This window comes from Silurus aristotelis (genome assembly GCF_946808225.1).
Source record: "Silurus aristotelis genome assembly, chromosome: 21".
Lineage (NCBI taxonomy): Eukaryota > Metazoa > Chordata > Actinopteri > Siluriformes > Siluridae > Silurus > Silurus aristotelis.
Genome location: NC_139594.1, coordinates 10,923,170 through 10,948,559, shown reverse-complemented (window position 1 = coordinate 10,948,559; position 25,390 = coordinate 10,923,170). Strand labels below are relative to the sequence as shown.

The 25,390-nt window shown below is 36.9% G+C and overlaps 1 protein-coding gene across 2 annotated transcripts in view; it reads right to left on the bottom strand.

Annotated features, from left to right (window-relative positions):
- The window catches only part of csmd3b (CUB and Sushi multiple domains 3b), a 399,549-nt gene that overhangs the window by 202,140 nt on the left and 172,019 nt on the right, over positions 1–25,390 (bottom strand). For both annotated transcript variants that reach the window (XM_083523961.1, XM_083523962.1), the window contains exon 6: positions 36–148. In XM_083523961.1, the coding sequence (XP_083380087.1) occupies positions 36–148 (113 nt within the window). The remainder of the gene's footprint in view (positions 1–35; positions 149–25,390) is intronic.

Here is a 25,390-nt window from a genome sequence, read left to right as displayed (position 1 = left end):
AGAGGGTATTTCAAGTGATTAAAATGTCAGCTTACCTTGATAATGGGCACTAAAGCCTCGATATCGATGGTTGCTGTCAGTTACAAAGTGTAGCCTCAGCCAGTTCTTGTTGCTGACAATAGGAGATGGCATATTCATTCCAGATAACCTGCAGGAAACAAACAAAAGAAATCTTTAAGCTTGTTACTGTAAGCAACTTATCAGGAAAAAGAAATAGTGCTAACTTAACCCCTCGAGACCACTTACTGTGCTGCAAGTCTGCCGTGTTGAAAAGAGCAAGCGAACTGACCTTTCCCTGGCTTCTAATCTCTCACCTCAACCAGTTGTTATACATATATGTGTATATAGAGCTTATTTGTTATGCTATGATGCTATGGGGACATTGTGTATATATTGTGCACACTTTACCACCCATACATGCACTGTATTCTTTCCACAGAGTTTAGGACTTGCAGAATGACCAGATTTGAATAACAATCTAACACGTTTGGAAAATTTTTAAAACATTGTGTTATACAGAGCTCTCCACCCCTATCATCATCAAAAAATAAATAAAACAAATAAAATAATTGGCAAAAGCTTTTGGATGTCTGAGGCTCACAATTACATATTGGCACAAAGTCAGAGGAAAACATTTGAATATAATGTTTTATATGCTGTGGACTTCAAATTTCCTTTCAGTGAAATTGACGGCTAGAATGTAGACCTTGAAAATTTTGCAAAGAGCCCTAATAAACACCTTTGAGATGAATTTGACATGGCTGAATGGTCACAAATCCCCAAAGCCATGCTCCAAAATCTAGTGGAATCTCTTCCAAGAAGGAACTAAACAGATCCGGGTCAGTCGTCCACACACTTTTGGCTATATAATGTGTCTTTTAAAAGAATCTTCCTTAAACTAACTACAGATCCAATACACACTAAAGCTGCTCTGGAGGCTGGTGGTGGCTCGACACTTTCTAAGACACAAAGTTGGTTTCCTTTAATTTGCCACCCATCTGTACAAATGACCTACATATACCTCAATGTGGCAAATGTGCAGGTAATTGATCACAGTCTTGTGATAAAGGACAGAGGTCATACTGATTTCTTCCCCTCATCACTTTTCTCTCACCCCACTTTTCACTTCCCTCTATATTCATCCACTGTTATTGATGTCTGACAGAAGATGTCATTAAAAGCACATGGCCACATGAATCACCCTTTAAAAGCCTTCACATGCTGGAGTTCTGCCATATTATTACTGTTATCGCTCCAGTGGTAGAAGTACATACAGTACAGCAGAAATAGAATATACAGTTGCAGTGTCAGAACAGAAAAAAGATGTAACACAGTAGCACACAAGGATTTACGGCTATGCTGAAATTATTGTTGGACTCGGGGAATGGATGGTGCACGCAGGAGAACCCTAATAACACTGAAGAAATAAGTTCTGCTCTAATTTTGAACTGTTACTGTGACCAGTCACAGCTGGTTGTCTGGGCTCCGCATCATGTGATTGGTGTCATGAGCCAGATCAGGTGTGAACTGTAGATGTTTCCATTTAGTGTCACAGACCAAGTAATGTGGTTTAATTGGTCATCTAATCAACAGTTTACAATTTTGTCATGCTGTAATTAGCTCACCTTTGTGGTGCATTCTTAAGACATGCCTCGTGAAAGCCTGTATGGCTAAAAATGTTCTTATACCAGGTCAGGTCCACTTTTGCAAGTAATCTGACACCATAACATTTCCTGCGTCCAAAAAAAAACCCCTGAAACCCCCAGCCGCTTTAATATAAAATAACTAATATCCGCAGAAAACCCTCTAATAAAACAACAAAACAAACCTATATTTTGCAAACCTGAATAAACAAAAGTCGCAAACAGTATAAAATTGCGCAGTTGCCCCATGTTGTGGAGGAAATTTTTCTAGCTGAACTCAACCTGCAATTATAAGTTTCACCCCTTAGCAAACCCAGAATCAGTCCACAGTGCAGACATTTACAATTAAATTATTTTGTGCAGTCTGCAGTTAATCACACTGATGTCTGGTAACCCTGGCATTAACTCGGATTCCCATTATCCCAGTATTTGTGACCATCTCTTAACGAGGATGCACTGGACTATATCCAATATACTCAAGTTATAATACATGATCATACTGGTATAATAGAAGTGTTGCCTAAGCCACCAAGGCAACAGTTCTATTACTGTAATTTATGCTTTTATGTCTTCCCACATTGATTATTGTAATTCCCTCTACATGGGACTGTCGATCAACCATGCCCCATGTTTAGCTCATCTAAAATCCTGAGCTGCACCAGATAAAGGAGAAGCATCCCTCCTCTCCTCACTGGTTTACTGGTCGAATAAATATTCGAGCTGAAGGTTTTATTATTTGCTTTTACATCTCTGCATGGCATGACTTTTTCTGTTGCAGCTCCAAGATTATCGAACAGCTTATCCCCCCTACCTCTTTTTTTAGTATTATGATTTGTTATTTAATAATTATTTTTTTAAATAAATGCCTCCTCCGCATTGCACATTTCAAAACCCAATTTCAAATATATTTATTTTTCCAGGCTTTTTCATCCTTTTTTAAGTCTGTATTGCTGTTTTTTTTCCTGTCTGCTCTGGTTTTGTATTTTAATCATTTTATATTGTTTATTGAATTTTATTCGGATTTTATTTCATTGCTGTTTAGATTTGACTGATGCAATTGTATCACACTTTGAGTGACACTGGTTTTCTTGAAATGTGTTTTATTAAAAAATGCCTCTTGTCCTAGAGGAAGTAACCATGCGCCATATATCAGAGATGCTTACAGCAATCTTCCATCAAAGTTTTAAATCTTTCAAAACATATTTCATCCAAAAACCATACTAAGAGTTTGATCTTCTATTGGGGGAAAAAAAGCTAGTTGCAATCTCACATCTGTGCATTTTCTTTCTGTCACAGTGGCACAAAATGCAAAATGCAGAATTCGAATGCTTTCTGAAAGATCTTGCCTTGATGATTTTTTTGCTCGTATTTAAAGAAATTCTAGAAATGAGATATTTCTGTAGTGTGAAAGATTCCAAACACAGCTGCTATAGATATAAGCAGTGTTGTGCCAGTTACTAAGAAATAGTAACTAGTTACAGTTACTCGTTACTTCATTCAAAAAGTAACTCCGTTACTTTGTTGATTACTTACACCAAAAAGAAATGAGTTACTGTTAAAAAGTAACTCTTTAGTTACTTTTTTAAAGAACGTTCTTTAACGTTCCCATTAATGCCCTTTTATGCATTATTGTCTATACAAACACAAAACTGACTTAAACACAAAGTAATTTTTAAACACTATTTTAATTAAGTATGAAAACTATCAACAATGTATAACAGAACACCAGGTTAGCTTCTAGCTACTAGCTTTGTGGAGGCATGGAGTTTCTGGAGGAGCTTCGACAGATTGGAGTTGCTGTTTATCGCAGTAGATACGACCTTCGAACCAGAAAGACACAACTTACATTTGACCTAAAAAGTTTTTATGCTCAACTAAAGTGAAATAATGAGCCTATTTCCACTTTGAGAAACTCGTCTTGCTCTCGCCTCGACTCGTTATTACCGCCGCACCTGAATAAACGGAGACACGCCCACTGTGCGTCTTCTTCGTGTTTACAGTGGTTCTCATCCACCAATCCTGAAATGCGTCGTTGCTGTAAACAGGTTAGACTGTAGGCTACACTTCAGCAAAAATTTATTCATTTAAAAAAGTCCGTTAAAAAAACGGACAACGCACCATACGGTAACGGTAACAGTAAAGGAGTTACTTTATTTAAAAAGTAATGCGTTACAGTATTAGTTACTGTCAAAAGTAATTGCGTTACTGCCAACACTGGATATAAGAGCCAATTTAAAAGCCCTGGGAGAAAACTGTAATAATAATTGTCATGAAAAGAGTTATAATTTAGCTAGAACACAAACTTAAGCTGGAAAACAAGGCTACAAACATAAAAGGAACTCCAGAATCTCACATTTCCACCATTCATTCATGAATCATTCAAACAAAGAAGTGTTATAATCTAATCTAAAGCAGGTCTGTTTTAGTATTTGTTGTGAACAGTACGGTGTATATTTGACTGATATTTGTATCCGTATTTACGTTTCATCAGATAGCCTTATCCAAAGTTTGTATTCTCCATCAAATATTCGCATGCAAGTTTAAAACTAGTTAGTATGAGTTGGTACAACAACATAAAACAAAAACATTGGTTGAACAGTAGTTTAGCCACTTCACATTATTCAGTGAACCTGTGCCGACTGTAGACTACTGCTGACAGGAACCTGACGTGACCTTTTGCAGCCAAACGTTCTCAAGGTTCAGTATGCTGGACTTTCTGAGATGCTTTTCTACTCAGCATGGCTGCTAAAAAAATAACTTATTTAAGTTAATATATCCTTTCTGTCAGCTCAAACCAGTTTCAACAACAAGGCATTTTGTCCCACATAACTGCAGCTTGCTGTTTTTTTTTCCACACCATTCTTTAGAACACTGAGGGGGGTTATTGGTTTGCTAATGAACTGAGGTATGTGTAAATAGCTGAAAATCACCAATGGACAAAAGAGTTTGTAGATAACGAATAATTAAATTGATAAATATTTTATTGACACGTGTTTTAAACAGAGCCATCTGCTTTAACCAGTGAGACAAAAAAATATAAGTGAAAGCACATCTATAAGCACCTGTCCTGCCGTTTCTGCTAAAGCTCCCTGCTGTTTGCTAAAATGTAAATGAGAGAAATGATGGTACTGGATGACTGCACAGACTTGAGGAGAGACAGATAAGAGCGACTGGTGTACAATAGGTAATTTTAAGGAAACAATAAGGTGGGAAGCAACAAGTGTAATAGACAGTTATTAAGGAACGGGAAAGATAGAGAGTCATAGATGGGTAGGACAGATACACGCAGGAGGGGAGGGGCTGCATTTACTGCAGCATTTACGATGATTTTTCTGTCTTCCAGCATTGTAAAACGCCTTCAATGTCTCTACAATAAGTGTCACGGAATAGATAGTGACAGCGGTGGTTAAGAATGAACAGACAGCGAGCTGCTACATGACAGCGATGTCACTACATTGTCTTCAGCGAATCGTTGTACTCGATATATTTAGCATGCCTCTGGTCTGAAGAAAAGAGGAAGCAAAGACTCAATCTCCAATTTATGAATACACATATGTATATACTGTATACATGCACATATATACATATACATCATAATGTACATCATGCTTCAGATTTTTCAACTAATAGTTATTTTACATTTAATATAACACTTTCTCTCTGGTTGTTCTTTTCCTCAGGCAGAAACATTACGAGTACTGCGATTTGTTAAAGACAATATATTGTCATTGCTGTCCTGTAGTAGCTCACTATATGTATATATGTATGCACACAAACACGTGCACACACAAATGCACATACAGGTCAATTATCATATATCAAAGTAAATGAACAGGAAAAGCTGAAGACTAGGGTTTCTCAATACACGGCCCTGTTTAGTTTTCCCCCTTTATTCCTTACTCCTCGCTTAATAAAGCCTAAACTAACATCATTGACCAATTAGTATCTTGGCAGAATTTCTAAGTCGGGATCAAAAACACAGAGCGGCCGAAAAATAAAGAGAGAAATAAATAACGTGAATGCATGTGCTTCTAATAGACTTTGATGATGCAAATCACACGTTGAGATCAACATCTTTCAATTGCACCAGCGGATCTTTGTACAACAAGGAGTGATTCCTTATTAACAAATGCCAGCCCTTAGCATGTTTTTTAATCAGTGAATTTGGTGATTATTAGGCCGCTAATTAAAAAAGATAGTTATGCTCACACGCACAGGCTTTTAGGTGAGGAACTGAGTTTTTGCCAGGAGCATGCGTGCACACACACACACACACACACACACACACACACACACACACACACACACACACACACAGACACACACAGACACACACACATAGACACACATAGACACTCATGCAGAAACTTCATCAACCTCCTGTATACCTGAGCACCTGCGGGAGGGGCAGAAGAGGCAAACAGAGAGAAAGAGAGAGCATAGTGAAAGGCAGGCAAGCCCTGCAGAGTGGCGTCACACCGCCGGTTGTCTCATCAATCATGGGCGACTGTGGCCCAGACGGATGGAAGGCCGCTGGGAAGGCGCGTACGTCTCTCCATCAAACTGATGTTTTGAAAGTAAGTAATCAGTGTTCTCTACGGGCACCTCCTTCTGTGGCAAAGCACCCCTCCTTCACTATTCCTTTGCAATTTTTCCTCCTTCTTTCCCTCTTCCGTCCTCCTCATACTTTGTTCCATGGAGTCAAGGCCTCGCCGCCCCACTGCATTCTAGGAGCCATATTACATCCAGCTCAGTACAAAGGGAGCGACACAGCACTGTCTAAACCCTGTCCAGGGTCATGTTAGGAGAAAGCAAATAATGATGAAATAGAAGGAAAGGATGCACACAAAGCAGCATCATATGCAGTCATGTATGGAAATTGACTTTAAGAACCCTAATACTGATGAAAAATTATTATATGGTTGTGTGTAAGCTCGAGGCATATGCAGTATAGGCAATAATTAATGGTCTTACTGGACATAACTGATTAGGTAGTGTAGGAATAATAAGCACTTTGATAAATATGCCCTCCAACAGTAAATAAGTTATAGTGCGCATAGGGAGACCTCTGCTTCAGCTACATATGAATAACACAAGAGCTGTGTTCAGAATGTTGTCTGTCAAAAAAAAAAGGGTTGTCTGTTTTCCCACAATTCTGCCCCTGATCGATCAAGTTTTAGACAATGTACAGCTCCAAAGCAGCCGTAGTATAACAGTGTAAAGCCCTACATATTTTTTTTTACACAATTTTATTATAAATTCACATTTAAAAATATTTACTTCGAATGTATACAGACTATATAAAGTCAGCTACTTAGTCAATTTATTCTTTAATAAGTACCGTAATTTCCCACTATTAAGCGCAAATATAAGCCGCACCCACTATATTTTACAAAGATTTTTATTTTTAACATAAATAAGCCTACACTGAAACTAATTAACTTACCACAGGCTTTGACGAAAGACAGTGTCTGTTACATGGTGTAACGGGTGAAATATGTTGTAGCTCCTTTAAGAGCAGAGCGGCATTTTGGGAATAGCCTGCCGCTGCATTTTTCCGCTATTACTGCATGTGTGCAAGACCAAGGAATATGTCCTTATTATTTTCTAATGCTCATTTCTAAGTTTCTTTGACTAACCCGTAACGATGTTGCCAAGAAAAATAAAAAAACACAAGTTTTGGAAACCTGTCTGTGCTTATATGATTTCTGTTGCAACTGGAGTTAGCGAGCTCTCCCTTCACCCAGACTCAACATGTTACAACGGCTTGTATCTAAACAGTAGCCGACCAAGAAAGTCATTGTTCAATGTCTTCCTCTTTCCTTTAACAACAATTTCTCTCGGGAGTTTATCTTTTGGCATCGTCGTACGTTTAAAAATCACCATCGGTTTACCTGAACCCGTTCGCAATTTCATTGGTATAATGTTTTGGTGCTCAGTTTTTTGGCTTGAAGTTTGTGAATCCGGGAAAAACCCAGGAAAAATCCATAAATAAGCCTTTTCGTTGTCTAAGCCGCAGGGTTCAAAGCGTGGAAAAAAAATTATTGGCTTATAGTCCGGAAAATACGGTAGACATTTTAAAGGAGAGTACAATTGACCAGAACATGGGCAAAGTTTAGGGGAAAAAAATGAGCATCACTGGCAATATTAGTATCACTGGCAATATTAGTGTAAAATGTGCACATAATTTAGCAAACAAGTTGTCATAATTTAGCAATTCATGACAACTTGTTGGTTCTGTCACCATTAGTTATTTAATTTACTGCTTACAATTTCTATACAGTATAAGCATTAAAATCATTTGAGTGCAATCTGACTTTGTAATTTTCTCTTTCGGTTATGCTCAACTATATGGCCTAAAGTATGTGGACATCTGACTAATCACAGTCATATGTGCTTTTTCAACATTCATGTTCAGGACATTTTGGAGCATAGTTGTGGAAATTTGTGATCATTCGGTTTCAAGAGCATTTAGCAAGGTCAGGCAGTAATGTTAGTTGAGAAACTCCAACATAGATCCTTTCAGTTAAACCCCAAAATAATCATTAGGGTGAAGTCAGGGCTCTCAGCGGGACATTTGAGTTCTTTCACATCCATCTTGGCTCACAATGGTTGCACACGATGCACTTTATGTGGCATAGACCACCTACTTTAGTCCCTAGCTCTGTGTTTTTCTGTTATGTAGCTTTATGTTGTTTCTGACAACAGGGTTCTGGAGGAACGTTGTCTTATTTCAGCTTCTTGACTTCTTTACTTGACCATGTCTTCATGAAGCTTCTTTTGTGTACAGGTGCATTGTCATGCTCAAACATCTTTGAGCCTTATAGACCTATTAAAGAAAAACTGTAAGGCTACATCATACAAAGACATCCTACACATATCGGTGTGATGATCAGTCATCCACAAACTATAAGATGTACATCATGTCCCTACGCAGTAAGAAACACTGAATAGCCACTTACTCATGCTATTCAGAAATAAAATGCCATTTATATGCCCAGAACCTTACCATCTAGATTATTTAGAAAAAAGGTGCTTTACTTTATGAGTTTAAGGTGAAGATGTTCAAAGCTCCTTTTACTTCTTTTCTAGAAAAGAAAAAAATCCTAGTTGTGTAACAGACTCATGTTATTTCAATAACTAAATGAGTCACACACAAAATATTACACTCCATCTAAACTTACTCTGAGAATAAAACTGTTTTAATCCTGCTGTGCATTATCTAAGATAAAGCTTCCGCTGTACTGATCTTTTTAAATCCTTGCCTAAGCATACGATCCTATAAGACGGTCAGAAAGAGCAGAAACTTCAGGCACCTCAATTCCGCAAAAGTGCTGAGTTTGGCTGGGCCCCAGAACCTCCATTTTGAGGATCAGAGGGCTGAACGAGTAGGTGGGGAGGATGGCAATATGGTACAGAGCAGAATAAATGAACCCCTTGCACAAGCTAATGACCTCACAATGCTTTTACTCAGACACATATTTCACCTGCAGGTTTGTGCCCAACACCCGCAAAAGCTATTTCAATGAAGCATTTATTTACAGTGAGCGATGGACTACTGCAAATGTCACTTGACTCGCCCTGTAAGGTACTCTCTTAAATCTGCTGATTTAGTGGCATTTCAGACTGACACTGCACTCCGTTGTTCACAGAGTGCAACAGAAACTAGCTGCACATGATAAGCTTGAGAGATTCTATATAAGAAACTACACACACGAGCAAATAGAAACTTACCACCTAGTGAAATACAATTTTATTGAAATTGGAATCTGGATGTTCAGTGCCATGGTCACATTAAATGTATTTCAAAAAAAGAGACTAATGGGTCATTTAATTCTGCAACTGCTGTATGCTTATTAATTACACACCTGATTGACCAGTCATAATTGGTCAATGCTACCATTAATACATGTCTTGTCCTTTTTGTAAAACAAGGGACCAATATTTACCAGTGCTGTGTGGTTGTAATTTCAGTTTTAAGCACAATTCATTTGTGTTACCAATCCAGTGGGGAAAATTATATTATGGTGGTAATGAGCTACTATAGTCCTGTAAAAATACACGTCAAATATTGTTCGATAGAGCAACCAAAGGTCAACAGAGTTTTTGTGTGGTTAGCGATGCTGCATAGCATTATTCACCAGTGCTACCACTTGTTCCCCTTTAGGAACTGGAGCTGAGTCAACAACACTTTGGGAACGCTTCCACATCTGTATGAACCTGGCCACTGTATTGTAGCTTAGTTGCAGGGTGTTACAGATCTTATAGCCTAGGCCATCTTTGTGGAGATCAACAATTCTAATTCTAAAATCTTTATAATATATATTATATATACACACACGCACACACACACACACGCACACACACATGCATCCATTCAATGAATGACACTTGTCAACTGTGAAGCTACTTTACTTTAAAACAATAATGCTCATTGGTTTTGTTAAACTCAGACCCCTTGCTATTTTTTTTTTTTTTTTTTTCTTTTTTTTTGCATAACTATGCAAAGATGTCTACATTCTTATGAGGTTAGTTTAGCCATTTCTGTATATTTTCTTTAACTTAATCTGAATAAAACATGGTACTGTATATGAGTTATCGAAAAAGCTATCATTTGTTAAAACACTGCAATTCTTAAACAACTGCAGACCTGTGATCGAGTTCACAGGAATGGTGGCACAGTTCCAGTACAATTAAACTCAAACACCTCCTACAGGTAGTCTCGGGTTTATTACCCTGGTGCATGACAGCTTTCACAAGAAAAATTTTTCATGCAAACCATGCTCAGACTAAACTGCCAGTGTGAAAGCCCTTCTGTGACATGTTAGAGGCATTTGCTTGCAACAGATTAATCACTAGTGGTTGCTGAATAAGTAAATAGATGACAGGCGATTTGACAGTATAAAAAGAGTTCCCTCATTGCATTACTGGGATCGCAAGAATCTGCAGAGGCTTAAGTACCTAATGAAAAGGTAAATATGCTATATCGATAACACTTTTAATAGTAATATGCTAAGTTTAGAGTTAGGAATTAACACACAACAGGATATGCTATTGGAATGTAATAGGAAAATCCACTAATACTACCTTTTCAAAATGCTTTTATTATTATCACTTGATGATAGCAAGTGTCTTGCATAATGGTAACCAACAGGGATGTACTACCAACAACGCTGGTAGTCATCGATGATGTTTATCAAACAGGCTTCAACATAGAGTTCATTTTAACCATGAAGTTGATGTAACTCCTGTGTGAAGCGAAAGACATTTGACTAATATTGATCACAATTTGGCATAAGCAGTTGAATAAAATAGTGAAATAACACATGGTCATATAAGTTTTAAGAGGTACGTTATATGAGGTTTATGAATTACATTGCCTCTGAAACTTATTATTTGGTGGTAATAATCCAGTTAACTGCTGCATCAAAAGATAACATTATATAGTTACATGCGTTTTGCATTATGTATACTAGTTATGCGTATTTAACTTAAGCTAGTTTACTATTGCATGCTTTGGACTATTTATAAATAGATACAATACATACATACACGGTCATAAAACCACAATAATACATAATGCCATTTACAATAAGCTTTTTGTAATTTTATTTATTTATTTATTTATTTATTAATTTATTTATGTAAACTAGTTAGATCTTGATTCAGTGCCAAGCATCCTTATAAACACATGATTAAAATAATGTTTTATTAAGAAGAGAAGCATTAATAATAATAATAATAATACAAAAAAAATATATATATATATATATATATATATATATATATATATATATATATATATATATATATATATATATATATATATATATATATATATACACAGTGAGGAAAATAAGTATTTGAACACCCTGCTATTTTGCAAGTTCTCCCACTTAGAAATCATGGAGGGGTCTGAAATTGTCATCGTAGGTGCATGTCCACTGTGAGAGACATAATCTAAAAAAAAAACAACCAGAAATCACAATGTATGATTTTTAAACTATTTATTTGTATGATACAGCTGCAAATAAGTATTTAAACACCTGTCTATCAGCTAGAATTCTGACCCTCAAAGACCTGTTAGTCTGCCTTTAAAATGTCCACCTCGACTACATTTATTATCCTAAATTAGATGCACCTGTTTGAGGTCGTTAGCTGAATAAAGACACCTGTCCACCCCATACAATCAGTAAGAATCCAACTACTAACATGGCCAAGACCAAAGAGCTGTCCAAAGACACTAGGGACAAAATTGTACACCTCCACAAGGCTGGAAAGGGCTACGGGGAAATTGCCAAGCAGCTTGGTGAAAAAAGGTCCACTGTTGGAGCAATCATTAGAAAATGGAAGAAGCTAAACATGACTGTCAATCTCCCTCGGACTGGGGCTCCATGCAAGATCTCACCTCGTGGGGTCTCAATGATCCTAAGGAAGGTAAGAAATTAGCCCAGAACTACACGGGAGGAGCTGGTCAATGACCTGAAAAGAGCTGGGACCACCGTTTCCAAGGTTACTGTTAGTAATACACTAAGACGTCATTGTTTGAAATCATGCATGGCACGGAAGGTTCCCCTGCTTAAACCAGCACATGTCCAGGCACATCCTAAGTTTGCCAATGACCATTTGGATGATCCAGAGGAGTCATGGGAGAAAGTCATGTGGTCAGATGAGACCAAAATAGAACTTTTGGGTCATAATTCCACTAAACGTGTTTGGAGGAAGAAGAATGATGAGTACCATCCCAAGAACACCATCCCTACTGTGAAGCATGGGGGTGGTAGCATCATGCTTTGGGGGTGTTTTTCTGCACATGGGACAGGGTGACTGCACTGTATGAAGGAGAGGATGACCGGGGCCATGTATTGCGAGATTTTGGGGAACAACCTACTTCACTCAGTTAGAGCATTGAAGATGGGTCGAGGCTGGGTCTTCCAACATAACAATGACCCGAAGCACACGGCCAGGGTAAGGAGTGGCTCTGTAAGAAGCATATCAAGGTTCTGGCAGACCTAAACCCAATAGAGAATCTTTGGAGGGAGCTCAAACTCCATGTTTCTCAGCGACAGGCCAGGAACCTGACTGATCTAGAGAACATCTGTTTGGAGGAGTGGGCCAAAATCCCTCCTGCAGTGTGTGCAAACCTGGTGAAAAACTACAGGAAACGTTTGACCTCTGTAATTGCAAACAAAGGCTACTGTACCAAATATTAACATTGACTTTCTCAGGTGTTCAAATACTTATTTGCAGCTGTATCATACAAATAAATAGTTAAAAAATCATACATTGTGATTTCTGGATTTTTTTTTAGATTATGTCTCTCACAGTGGACATGCACCTACGATGACAATTTCAGACCCCTCCATGATTTCCAAGTGGGAGAACTTGCAAAATAGCAGGGTGTTCAAAAACTTATTTTCCTCACTGTATATATATGTATATATATATATATATATATATGTATATATATATATATATATATATATGTATATATATATATATATATATATATGTATATGTATATATATATATATATATATATATATATATATATATATATATATATATATATATATATTTTTTTTTTTTTTTTTTTTTTTTTTTACAGTGACCACCAGTTATTGCTCCAAAATAGAACAATGAACATGGCAACACAGTGACTAGCTTCAGTGTTTAATTAAAAATATGCCAGAGTCATATCAGAAGTGCTTGTACACTAAAAATAAATATTAACTACAAGCACAATATGTAGCACGTCAAATAAACTGAACATATAAATTCGATTAGGCGTTCTACAAGAGCACATTCAGTAAACACACGTTGTGCATGGTTAATTTACATGACCTTTAAAATAACCAGGTTTTGAGTACCGAGATACTGTAAATGACAACACTCTGATGATGTCATGGACTTGGTGCCTTTACCTAATTGGGCCATGGCCCATCATTACATAAGTGTAATTAAATAAAAAAGTGGCTAAGCTTTATATAATTAACTTTACAATAACCACCAAGCTATAATATTGCAATATAATATATACAATTACAATAATCCATATAATGTTTCAGACAAGAGTTTTTTATCTTAAAAAAATAAACAAAAGTTCACAATGTAATTTAATGATTTATTTTTAAAGCCTTTTGCTGTCACTTAAAAAACAACAACTAAAAATAACAAGACAGTTTTGTAAAGCAATGTACTGTCTTGTCTAAGTTTAAACTCAATTTACATACAGTATGTAACTGAGACTATAGCTAATAACCAGTCTTTTTAAGACTCTCCGATACCTTATTGAAGCACAAGCAGATGCATGCTAACACACTCTAGCAGAGGCACAAACCGTTGTATGACCCAACATGTGTACTAAATACAGCTGGTATTGTCCCAGAGTCCATACTACCCCAACCCTGGTTCCAAATAAAAGAAACCCTGGTGGATATCTTAGGTTAAGATTACTACAGTTACTCATCTAACCTGCAGTCTGTTTTAAACATGAATAATGCATGAAGCGCCAACACACCTTGGGACAAACTGGGAAATAAGATGGGTCGTGAAGCTAAGTAATCCCCATGAAGTGAATACACTTTTTACTGAGTGGAATGTGGTGGCAGGTACTAGATGTCATGTAAAAATATTGTATAGGCAATGGTGATAGTATTCACCATCCAGAATGGCAGTCTTTGTTTATACAACGGAACCGGACCATGTGAGAGAATGAGGGATAAATGTAGCAAAAGCCCCAGTTTTATTTTGTTACAAATCTGGCTAGTATAACAGGCACAGCAGTGTGAACAGTAGGTGCAGAGAGGGCAACTGACACAACCATTCTAGGAGAATTAAGTGTAAACAGGTTTACATGCTTCACTGCCTTTAACTGAGCACTAAATAGCTCTGGCTTTAAACTATTAAAGAGCTATTGTAAAAGTGTACATCATTAAATGCATGTTCTATATGAATTACATTTTAATTATTTGATAATTAACACATCTAAAAACAAGACAATAGACAGAGATCATCCAGATACATGAAACCAGCATTAAATTAATTTATTGAAAAATACCTGAACCAAAAAATCCTTCTAATGGTGAACACTGATTAAAGGAAGCAATATAAAGAAAAAAAGAAAAGGTTAGAAAAGGTTTTTGTTGGTAAGGCATGTGTCTTTTTTTTTTCTATTTTATTAGGTATCTAATAGGATCCCTAATATGTACCACACTGCTCAGGGCCTCAGTATGGGCCGAAGCTTCACCTTCATCTCTTTTAACAACCCTAAACACACAGTGAAGACAACACAGGAGTGGCTAAGAGACAACTCTGTCAATGTTCCAGAGTGGCCCAGCCAGAGCACTGACTTGAACCCTAATGAACATCTCTGGAAAGACCTGAAAATAGCTGTCCACTGACGATCCCGATCCATCCTGACCCAACTTGAAAGAATTTACTTTGAAAAATGGCAGAAATGCCCCCAATCCAGTTATGCAAAGCTTGCTGTGTCATCCTCAAAAAGATCTGAGGCTGTAATTGTTGCCAAAGGTGCTTCAAAAGTGCTGAGTAAAGAGTCTGAATACTTATGCACATGTAATTGTGATTTAATTTTTATTTTTTTTTTATTTAAAGAATTCTGGTTTTACTTTGTCATTATGGGGAACAAATTGTAGATTAATGAGAAAAAAAATCCATTATAACAATTGTATACCCATGCAACATAATATTTAAAAAGTAGAGGGGGTCTGAATGTATTCTGAATACACTGTACATTCTCATTTCACCAATTAGAAGTCAGAGTCACTCAGTGAGGGGGGAAAGTGCCCCTTCCTGCCCTGGCCACTCAGCAATCTGGCAAAAAATGGCAGTGTTTATTGGTGTGTTGGCAAAACTTAAAACAAAGTCTGATTATTAAAAATCTTAATTTGCATTTAATTCACATCAAAGAGCGCTTTGCTGACTTCCCATTCAATTCAATTCACTTTTATTTGTATAGCGCTTTCAACAATATACATTGTCTCAAAGCAGCTTTACACAGATAATGTGGAGCTAAAAAATTAATATGTTCTTTATAAGCATAAGTTTGTCCCTGATGAGCAAGCCGGTGGCGACTGTGACAAGGAAAAACTCCCTGAGATGGGAGATAAAGAAGAAACCTTGAGAGGAACCAAGCTCAAGAGGGAACCCATCCTCATCTGGGTTGCACCGAATGTCCATTTATTGCTGATTGATATACGATGTTGCGGGGTACAGTGATGGTGATCAAAAGCAAACTGTAGTCCTGAGTCAATGTAGCAGACTGTTAACAATAACTACAGTCAAAAGCCATCCTCGAAGCTCCCGTTCTACTCTAGAATTTCATGAAACCACCCAAGGCGTTGATGAGAAACTGCCCCCAGCTGGAGTGGCCTCCAATTAAAGAGTACACTATCCAGAGGCAGGCCTGGACAAAATTGGATTTACCTTGATGAAGGAGTTTTTTTAAATACTGCTAAATAATCTAACTCACCTCTCTTCTATTGACATCAGGTTCTCAGAGCAAAGTGACTAAAAGCTTTGCAAAAGTTAATTCACATAATTTTCAATTTTTTTTTATATATGTAACCAAAAATTTTTTAGCCTATTGCATAAACAGGAAAAAAAAATAAAATTGTGAGGTCCAAACGTCTAAAATCTATATGCTATATATTATACTGTTGGTCAGAATACAAATGAGCTCCCAAAAACCAAACAAGTAACACTTCAAAACAATGTGAGTGTCTGCAAAGTAGAACATGAGGAAGAGATTCACTTCTTACTTTTACACTTACTATTTACATAGGAATTTCCCCTTATACTATATTTAATGAGCAATCACAGAATAGAGAAGCAACAAACTAAAAATTAGAGCCACACCTTGTCTATTTTACAGAAAACTTATTGCAGTGAGAAAAAGTATAATTATAGCAGCAACACAATGGATGCAAAGAAAGTAATAATTCAAATTACTGACATAAAAAAGAGAAAAGAAACCAACCCAGCGACACACATATATTTTCCTTTCTCCCCTTACTTCCCTTTTGCTAATAAAAATTGCATACACCACCATTTTAATTCCATCTAAATTATCCAGACAGACTGCAGTCATATTCATACAAAAATTACATGTAGAAAGCTATAGAGAGAACTGCCATTATAGTGTAATTTATCTGCTGATATTTGGATAACATTAAACAAGAATAGGATAATAGAAAAACACAATTCAGAGTACCTTAGAAATAAAAATTTCAGAGTTTTAAAAAATATATAAGCAGTTGAGGGTTAAGAGCCTTGCCCAAGAGCGCAACAGTAATAACTCCTAATTAGAAATACAAGATCTTACTTACTAATCTACCAATTCCAGTTTCATTATTAGTTATTCATGTATGAGACAAACAACCTTAGTGTGTTGATGCCATTAGGAACCAGCTGTTTTCAGTGTTTTTGTTATCCAGGTCATTTATGTGGATGCAAATCTTTCCATATTGGAAAGGCACTATCAAACTCCTCCTAACACTCTCCTCAGCAAGTTACAACTCCATTCATATCAAATCAACAGGAAAATTGCATCATTACTTAAGTTGTTTGGTTGATAAGGTGTCTGCTAAAAGTTGTTCAGATGTCACAGATTTAATGTCGCATTCAGGTTTTTATCTGAGGATCACACATACCAGATGGTGGAGCAGTAAACAGGTCTACACTCCACTTGTCAGGAAAATTCTTACCAAGGGAGAAAAGTATATAAATATATGTCTATGCTTGCACTACTTACACTCGTGAAGACTGTATTGCATATACAGTACTGTGCAAAAGTTTTAGGCAGGTGTAATTAATTGCTGTAAAGTGAGAATGCTTTCTAAAATAGAAGTGTTAATAGTTTATTTTTATCAATAAACAAAATGGAAAGTAAATGAACAAAAGAAAAATCCAAATCAAATCAATATTTCATATGACTATTTCCCTGCAAAACAACATCAATCCTTTTACTTGCATACAACCGGAAAATTATGAAGGAAATTGGCAGGTAGGTTGTTCCAAACATCTTAGAGAACTAACTGCATCTTCTGTGGATGTTTACTTCCTCAAATCCTTCTGTCTCTTCATGTAATCCCAGACAAACTTGATGCTGAGATCAGGGCCCTGCCAAACAATCACTTCCCGGACCCTTTGTTCTTCTCTACACTGAAGATAGTTCTTAATGACATTGGCTGTACAGTATGTATGGGGTTGTTGTCCTGCTGCAGAATAAATTTGCAGCTAATTACACAAATGGATAAGTACCTGCCTGAATTTTCATCACTGGAGACACCATTAATACTAACCAAACCTCCAACTCCATTTGCAGAAATGCAGCCTCAAACATGCAATGAACCTCCACCATGCTTCACTGTTGCTTGCAAAGACTCATTATTAAACAGCTCGCCAGCCCTTCCTGTGAACAAACTGCTTGCTGCTACAGCCAACGTTCAAAATTTTTACTTATCTGTCCAGAGCACTTGCTGTCATTTTTCTGTACACCAGTTCCTATGTTTTACAGGATTCCCTATGTTTCCTAAGCCTGGTTTCTGCACCGGCAGTATGGCTTTTTTTGGTCACAATTGTTCTATGAAGACTATTTCTGGCCAGACATCGCCAGACAGTAAATGGGTGTACTGGGTCTCACTAGTTTTTTTGCTGATGGCACAGATGGACATCTGAGAATGTCAAAGGGAAATAAGAATGATGTGTCTTTTATCCACTCCATTAAGTTTCCTTTGCTGACCTTTGCATCTACAGTGCTACAGTACAATATAGGTTGAACATCACATCTTGAAACCCCAGTCTGCATTGAAATATTTGCCTCTGAGAGACCTTGCTGATGCAGTATAACTACCTTGTGTCTTGTTGCTGTGCTCAGTCTATTGCAGTTTGGCTGTTCCTCAACCAGGTTTAAGCCCCTACACAGCTGTTCCTGTTTTAGTTAATGACTGTGTTTCACCCTACATATAAATTTGCTTAGTATAATTAGTTAATCATACACATCAAATCAAATTTTATTTGTCACATACACATTCATACAGGGTATGACATGCAGTGAAATACCTTGTTACGACTGTCCAACATGTAAACATGTAAATAGAAAAATCAAAATAGAAATAGAATATAAAAAATAAATCAAAATAAAGTATAAAAACGTATTAAACATATAAAGTAAACTATGAAGTAGAAAAATAGGGTTAAAAATTCCCAGTCCCAGTGTGATTGTCACTAAAGTGTCCATGTGCTGATATTAAAGTGACACTGTGCTGTGCCAGTCCAGTCCATCTGACCCTGATCCTACAACATCCCTAAATTTGTACAAGTGCGTAAGTGTAAGAATCGAAAGCCAAAGAATACTGACACCAAATATTGATTTGATTTAGATTGCACTCCTGTTCACTCACTTGACTTAAAAAAAAAACATGATATATATATATATATATATATATATATATATATATATATATATATATATATATATATATATATATATATATTGCACAGTATTGTAAATGGAAACAAGTGCATGGTAAGAATGTTTACTACAAAAAGCAGGCAAACAAATCCGAATCAGCAGGCAAACGCCAAAACGTGAAACAGACTATGGTCAGGTGATTAGCAAATAGCAGTTAACTAGACACCGTATGAATGAGAAAACAGAAACGAGATGTAAATACCAGAAAATGTGAAACATGAATTGATAAACACAATTTAGTTTTGGAATTGTAACAAATCTAAACAAGTTACTTTGTGGAAACTGGTGGACGTCAAGATGGAAAGGCGTCCCAAACCACAAGTGTGTGGGTGAGTACTGGAAAGGAAAGCGCAAGGGTAAAAACTACAGTAAATAAAGAGAGCTCCGTATAACAGTATAACAATCAGAAAAATAAAAGCTGAATGACTTATTAAAATATAGTTCTCGCAGATTGTTACTATAAGTTTTGCTATTTTACTAAAGTAAAAATGTAAAAGGAGTACTTTTACTGGAGCACAGGACTCAAGTACAGGACGGTGTCTATTACTGGTAATAATGAAGTCTGAACAAATATGATAGCAATATTATTTCCAACATTGTTTAAATGAAACCCAGAGACTAAGACTTGCTTTGCATTTGTCTTTTTTATTCAATATTTAAGGTAAGTTAGCTCACATAAAGCTTTCGACAACACTGTGGGGTCACTCATGCGGTTACAGTGGCGGAGTAACCAAAAGAACAAGGTTTTTTCCCTGGCTAGTTTCACTAAAACCATGTTCTGCATTTCTCATTCAAAGCTGTCAAAGGAAACAGCTGGCATCACAACAAATACAAGTGTAATCAGTTGGACATTTAATTTCTCTAAAGCAAATAGTTGTTTTTATTTAAATATTTTTCTGCTGTGTAGGCTTAAGTAAAAAAAAATCTTTAGTGATAAACAGAGAAGGAACTGTAAACAGGTTTACAAGCAGAAACCTGTAGGTACAAATCAATTTCCTATATTTTGCTGATCACACTTTCCTGATCTATGAAACAGAGGTTTTATAGGAGAGAAAGCAAATATTTTTTTGGATAAAAAAACTTTGTGATCTCACTGAATGTAGATTTCGGCTTGATGTTGCAGGAATGTGCTCAGGTTTAACGACAGCAACTAGTTAAATGTGGGTTCATACACAGAAAAATAGTTGAGTACTTTTTTTTTTTTTTTTTTTTTTTTTTTTTTTTTTAGGAGTATCAGAAACATCAGCATATGATTTCAGTTACATTCAAGGTGCTCATTGGAACTGAAATCAAGCAGCATGCATAAAAAAATTTAAAAGTTCCAGGAGACAGTGTTAAAGTAAAACTCATTCATTCATCCTCTGTTCAGTTTGTATATTTTTTAGAGAGATAATTACATTTATTATTAATAATTGCTTCATGGAAAAGATTCATGCATCTTTCGGTAAAATTGAATAGTGGAGCCAATGTTCAGGGAACTGGTTCAGGGAACTTGGCCACGCCCAAACAAGATTTAATACTACATATAGGTAACACATCCCATATATTAAGCAACATTTTATAACATAACAAATTTGGATTATGAAATGTTGATTTTCAATTTCCGTAGATAATTCTGTATTTTTTTTGTTTTGTCCATGTAATTCTACTGTTCCGATACAGCCCTTCCTTGAATTCTCTCAGAATTCAATATAAATTATAGCCAGCTTGTGCCAAATGCCCCAGGTGGCACTGTCTGATTTATCATTCCACACCCATGGGCATTTTGATTGAAAGGCCTTGTCCCTTATTGTCGTCTTTTGAATCACTAAATCACAGCATCCTTCTTTGCTAATCAATAGCTATAGAACATTGCCAAACAGATCTTAATTCTGAGCGAGGCCTCCTCATTCAACTGATGAGGATGAGCAGGAGCAGGGTTTGCTTTGTTGTTCAGCTTGCTATGATGCGCTCTAAGATTTTAGATACCTGGACTCTAACTACACTGCTGGCTCATTTGTAACATTTTTACATCCTGTGGTTTAAGCACAAATGCCTTTCTTGACAATTTATCCCTGACCGTTAAGAATGATATTTATCTCCATATGTGTCATAGGCTCTGACAAACTAAATTCTGTTTTAGCCATTTGTGCGCATTTTAAATTTTATTGGTAATTCTGGTAATTAAATACTAGGGCTAAGTACTATAGTATTTGTATAGAAACTCAACACTATTTGAAGATTAGTGTAGGCTGGATCGACAGCCTAAGCAGCATACATTAAATACACTAATAATAGAAATGTAGTTTTTTAAGTATATACACCGGGGTTAATTTGGGCACAAGAACAGGGAAGCTCTAGCACCTTTGTTTTTTGTGATAGAATATATCATTTTAAAATTGTAATTCAAAATGTGCTGTTTTAGTCAAGTTAAGAGCTAAGTGCTATGTTGATCATTAAAGCAAAATTTGTAATGACAGAAAACAATCAGAATGTTCTCATATCATTTTCAGGCCAGAATCATCAAATATAGAAAACTGGGGGAAAATATATTTAATAATAATAATATAAAAATATGATTTATTATTATGTTTTTATAATATTATTATATGCTTAAATAGTTATTTATATTATATTATATCTAAATAGTAAAAGTGAAAGTACTGGATTATTATTTTTATTACTTTAAGGATTCAGTGTTATATTCTTCTGCTCATCATAACTTTTTTTTAAGGAAAAGGTTTTACACACACACACACACACACACACACACACACACACACACACACACATATATATATATATATAACAAACACAGTGAGAGATCCCATACTTCACAGAACAATGGGATAAGAGTTGTTGTATTTATTTCAAAGTAGAGAAGAACAGCATGTTTTTCAGAATTGTAATGGAGCAAAGATATTACACGTTCAAATGAGTGAAGTAAATGTTTTCCCAAAACAAAAATACTACAATAAAGTACAAATGGCAAATAATTTTAAGTACAGAAACAAAAATAATTAAAAAAATACACCACATTACTGTCCACCACTAATATTTTCACAATGATTATTTTTTACAATTTTTATGATGAAGGATAAGAGCTCTGTCTAACACCAAACTCTCTAAAATCAATTTGATTGATATCTGCTGACTACAAAGGTCATCGAATATGATTTACATCATTTTCATTCCCAGATAATCATTTAGTGAGCCTTAATGCCCTGTAGATGTGGATTTGGACGTCAACCCATGGCAGATAGGATAAAGTTGATTATTCTAAAAGAACTCTGTATTAATTTCTCGTGAGGATTTTATCTTACGGAACAGAGAGAAACATGCCGTTATGGCAAAATAAATGCCTTCTCTACCACACATACTACCTGTCGACCTGCCATTAATGCGCCAGCCTTAGGAACTAAAAGGAATTAAACCCAAAAATATGAAAGAAAACGAAACAGCCTCAATGTATATTTCAGCAAGATGTGGGGAAATTAATTTGGAAATACATTTCTATTTAACATTCCTGAGAAGACCTGCACTTTAACAGCCTATGCCGACTGTCAACAAATGCAAAGCCTTTTTGCAAACACTGGATATTATTACAGATGCACAAAACAGAGCTACAATGAAACCTGTCAGGACGAGAGCTATTACATTGCAGGGAAACTGTGTGCAATCTGCATCTTGCTTTCTAGCATCCCAGACCTGCTGTCCATCACAGAGAACAGCGCCACAGGCTGCTATCTCACACTGACACACACACACACACACACACACACACACACACACACACACACAAGCATTTTTCTTTAGTGGGGCAGCCTGATAATCATGAATTCATATAATCTCAGGCAAGCCTATGAGCTTGAAACAAAAAATGTGCGATTTACAAATAAAAACATTGATTCCGAACATTCTGAATTCATTTTTGCCTTTATTATTAACCTGAATATGATGTTCAAGGCCAGATTAACATTCCCAACATGCACACCCTATGCACAATGCTAGCAAATTCAAAAGCTTTGAGTTAAATATTTATAGCTATATAAAAAAATGCAAATAATTGAATGTTTCACTGTTCACTACTTAAAATGTATTTTTTTTATTATATTATTATATCACTTTTAACACTAGATGTCAAAAAGCTGCTTCACAGAAATCTGCATATGAATGTTTAATTTTAATTTATCCCTAACGAACAAGTCTGAGGGGACTAAAGAGTAAAAACTCACTGAGGAGACAAAAAGAAGAAACATTTCAGAGGAACATTTGAGTTTAGCAATGCTGTTTTAAGACTATCCATGTGTATGTGGATTACCGGATTAATCCAGATGAAGTCTGTATACTTGCATCATTTAGTGCATTGTGAAGTACGAGCTCTGTTTACAAGAAAGCACTTTATTTATCTGTTTTATTTATCACCTTAAAAATAGTCCCCTTGCACAGCAATACAGCATTCCTGCCACTTCTGGAATGTGTCCTGGAAATCTACTTTTCAAGGCGTGTTAAGCACCTTCTGTGATTAGCGCTGGATCTTCTGTCAGGATCTCCTGGGCACACGAATTCCGGGTCGGCGGCCATCTTGCCGTTTTTCCTGTGCCACTCTGTATTTAAGGACACCTAAAATATTTTCTCCTGGCCAGATTATCTCACCGGCTTCGTAAATCCCTGAGAGTACACTTGCCACCCTGCCTGTTCCGGTTACTGAACCTGATCCTGCCTCTAAGCCTGACCACTGCTCTGCCTGTTTCTGGTTTGGACTATGGATTGTTTTTGCTTTTGCTCTGCCCTATATTGCAATTTGCTGGCTCTTGGCTTTGGATTGTTTTGGATTCAGTTTTGTATCACCCTGCATTGCCTAGTTTGCCTGTATTCTGACCCTGGACTGTTTATTGGACTGTGTTTTTGCCTTTGCCCCATTGTTCTGTCTATCTATCTGTCTATTTTGGAACTGTGTTTTCTCTGCTAGTTTTCATTAAAAAACATTATTATACACCTGCTTACATCCTGTAACCTGGCTGGGGGTATTGCCCAGCTCTCCTGACCTGCCGAGATTACCGCTCCTCCTGTTTTTTTCCTACCAAGCACACACGCCCACAGCCTGTCTGCTCGGCCAAGCTCGTTCCCCAGCATGTCAGTCCCGCTGGGGGCACCGCTCCACTCCAGAGTCCCGCCGAAGTCCCAAGCCTTGCTGACTACATTGCTTCACTCCCGAGTTTCTTTTAAGGCGTTTGCCTGGACCCTGGGTTTTGCTGATGATGTGGTCTCCGCAGAGGGCGTCGCTCTGCCTTAGACCTCCACAGAAGGTGTCGCTTTGCCTCAGACCTCCACAGAGGCCATCGCTCTGCCTCAGACCGCCGCAAATGGCGTCGCTCTGCGTCATCACGTCGGCCAGAAAGCCTCAGTGCTGAAGGCAGCCACCTGGAGGCTCGCTCCATGCTTCATCCGACCTTTTCCAACCTCCAAGGCATTCTACCCAGTGGCAGTTCGCCTCAAGTCCCTCTGTGTCCGCCGCTAGCAATCGACCTTCCTCCTGCCCCAGGATTTCGGTTTCTGCCCAGTAATTCCCTCCACCCTCACAAGGCAGGTTGCGAGGCTTTGCCTCTTCTGTCTGCAGCTTCTTACTTCCCAGACATCAGACAAAACAGGGCCAGCTAGAGAAGGCCATGGAGATGTGGCCATTTTAATGCATTTCCCGTTTGCTCCTTGTTCTAATTTGCTGTCCATGATAAAATCGCAGAAGTTGTAACACACATGGTCAGAATAGCACCAGTTAGCAGTTCTCAGAACTTTTTGATTCCACCTGGTAATACCTAATTAATATTGGCCTTTATACTGATACTGGCACAAACAGTATTCGTGCACGGAGTGCTTTTTCAATATTGATGTTACATTATTCCTATATTATTATTTCTTAAAAAAAAAAGGCAAAACAGAGATCAAATATAACAAGTCATTCACTTTGTGTAATTACCTGAGAGACTAGATGGCATGTTACTACTAAGGACTCATTAAATTAAGACCCGAGGTAATTTTATACTGATTTGCATTTTTTGCTCACGGCCATTGGTGGGTTGATGTTTGGTTCCACCAAGTCACTAAATAATCCGTTTTAAGACATTTGTATCCCGCAAATAATCTGATGTGGATGCCAAAAATGAAACTTTATATTGATCTTTCTTTCTTTATCTTCGAAAAACAGAGGGGCTTAGCTCTGCTAACTCATTGATAGCAGCTGTCCCTGTTGAGCAGTTAGATTTCATTTCCT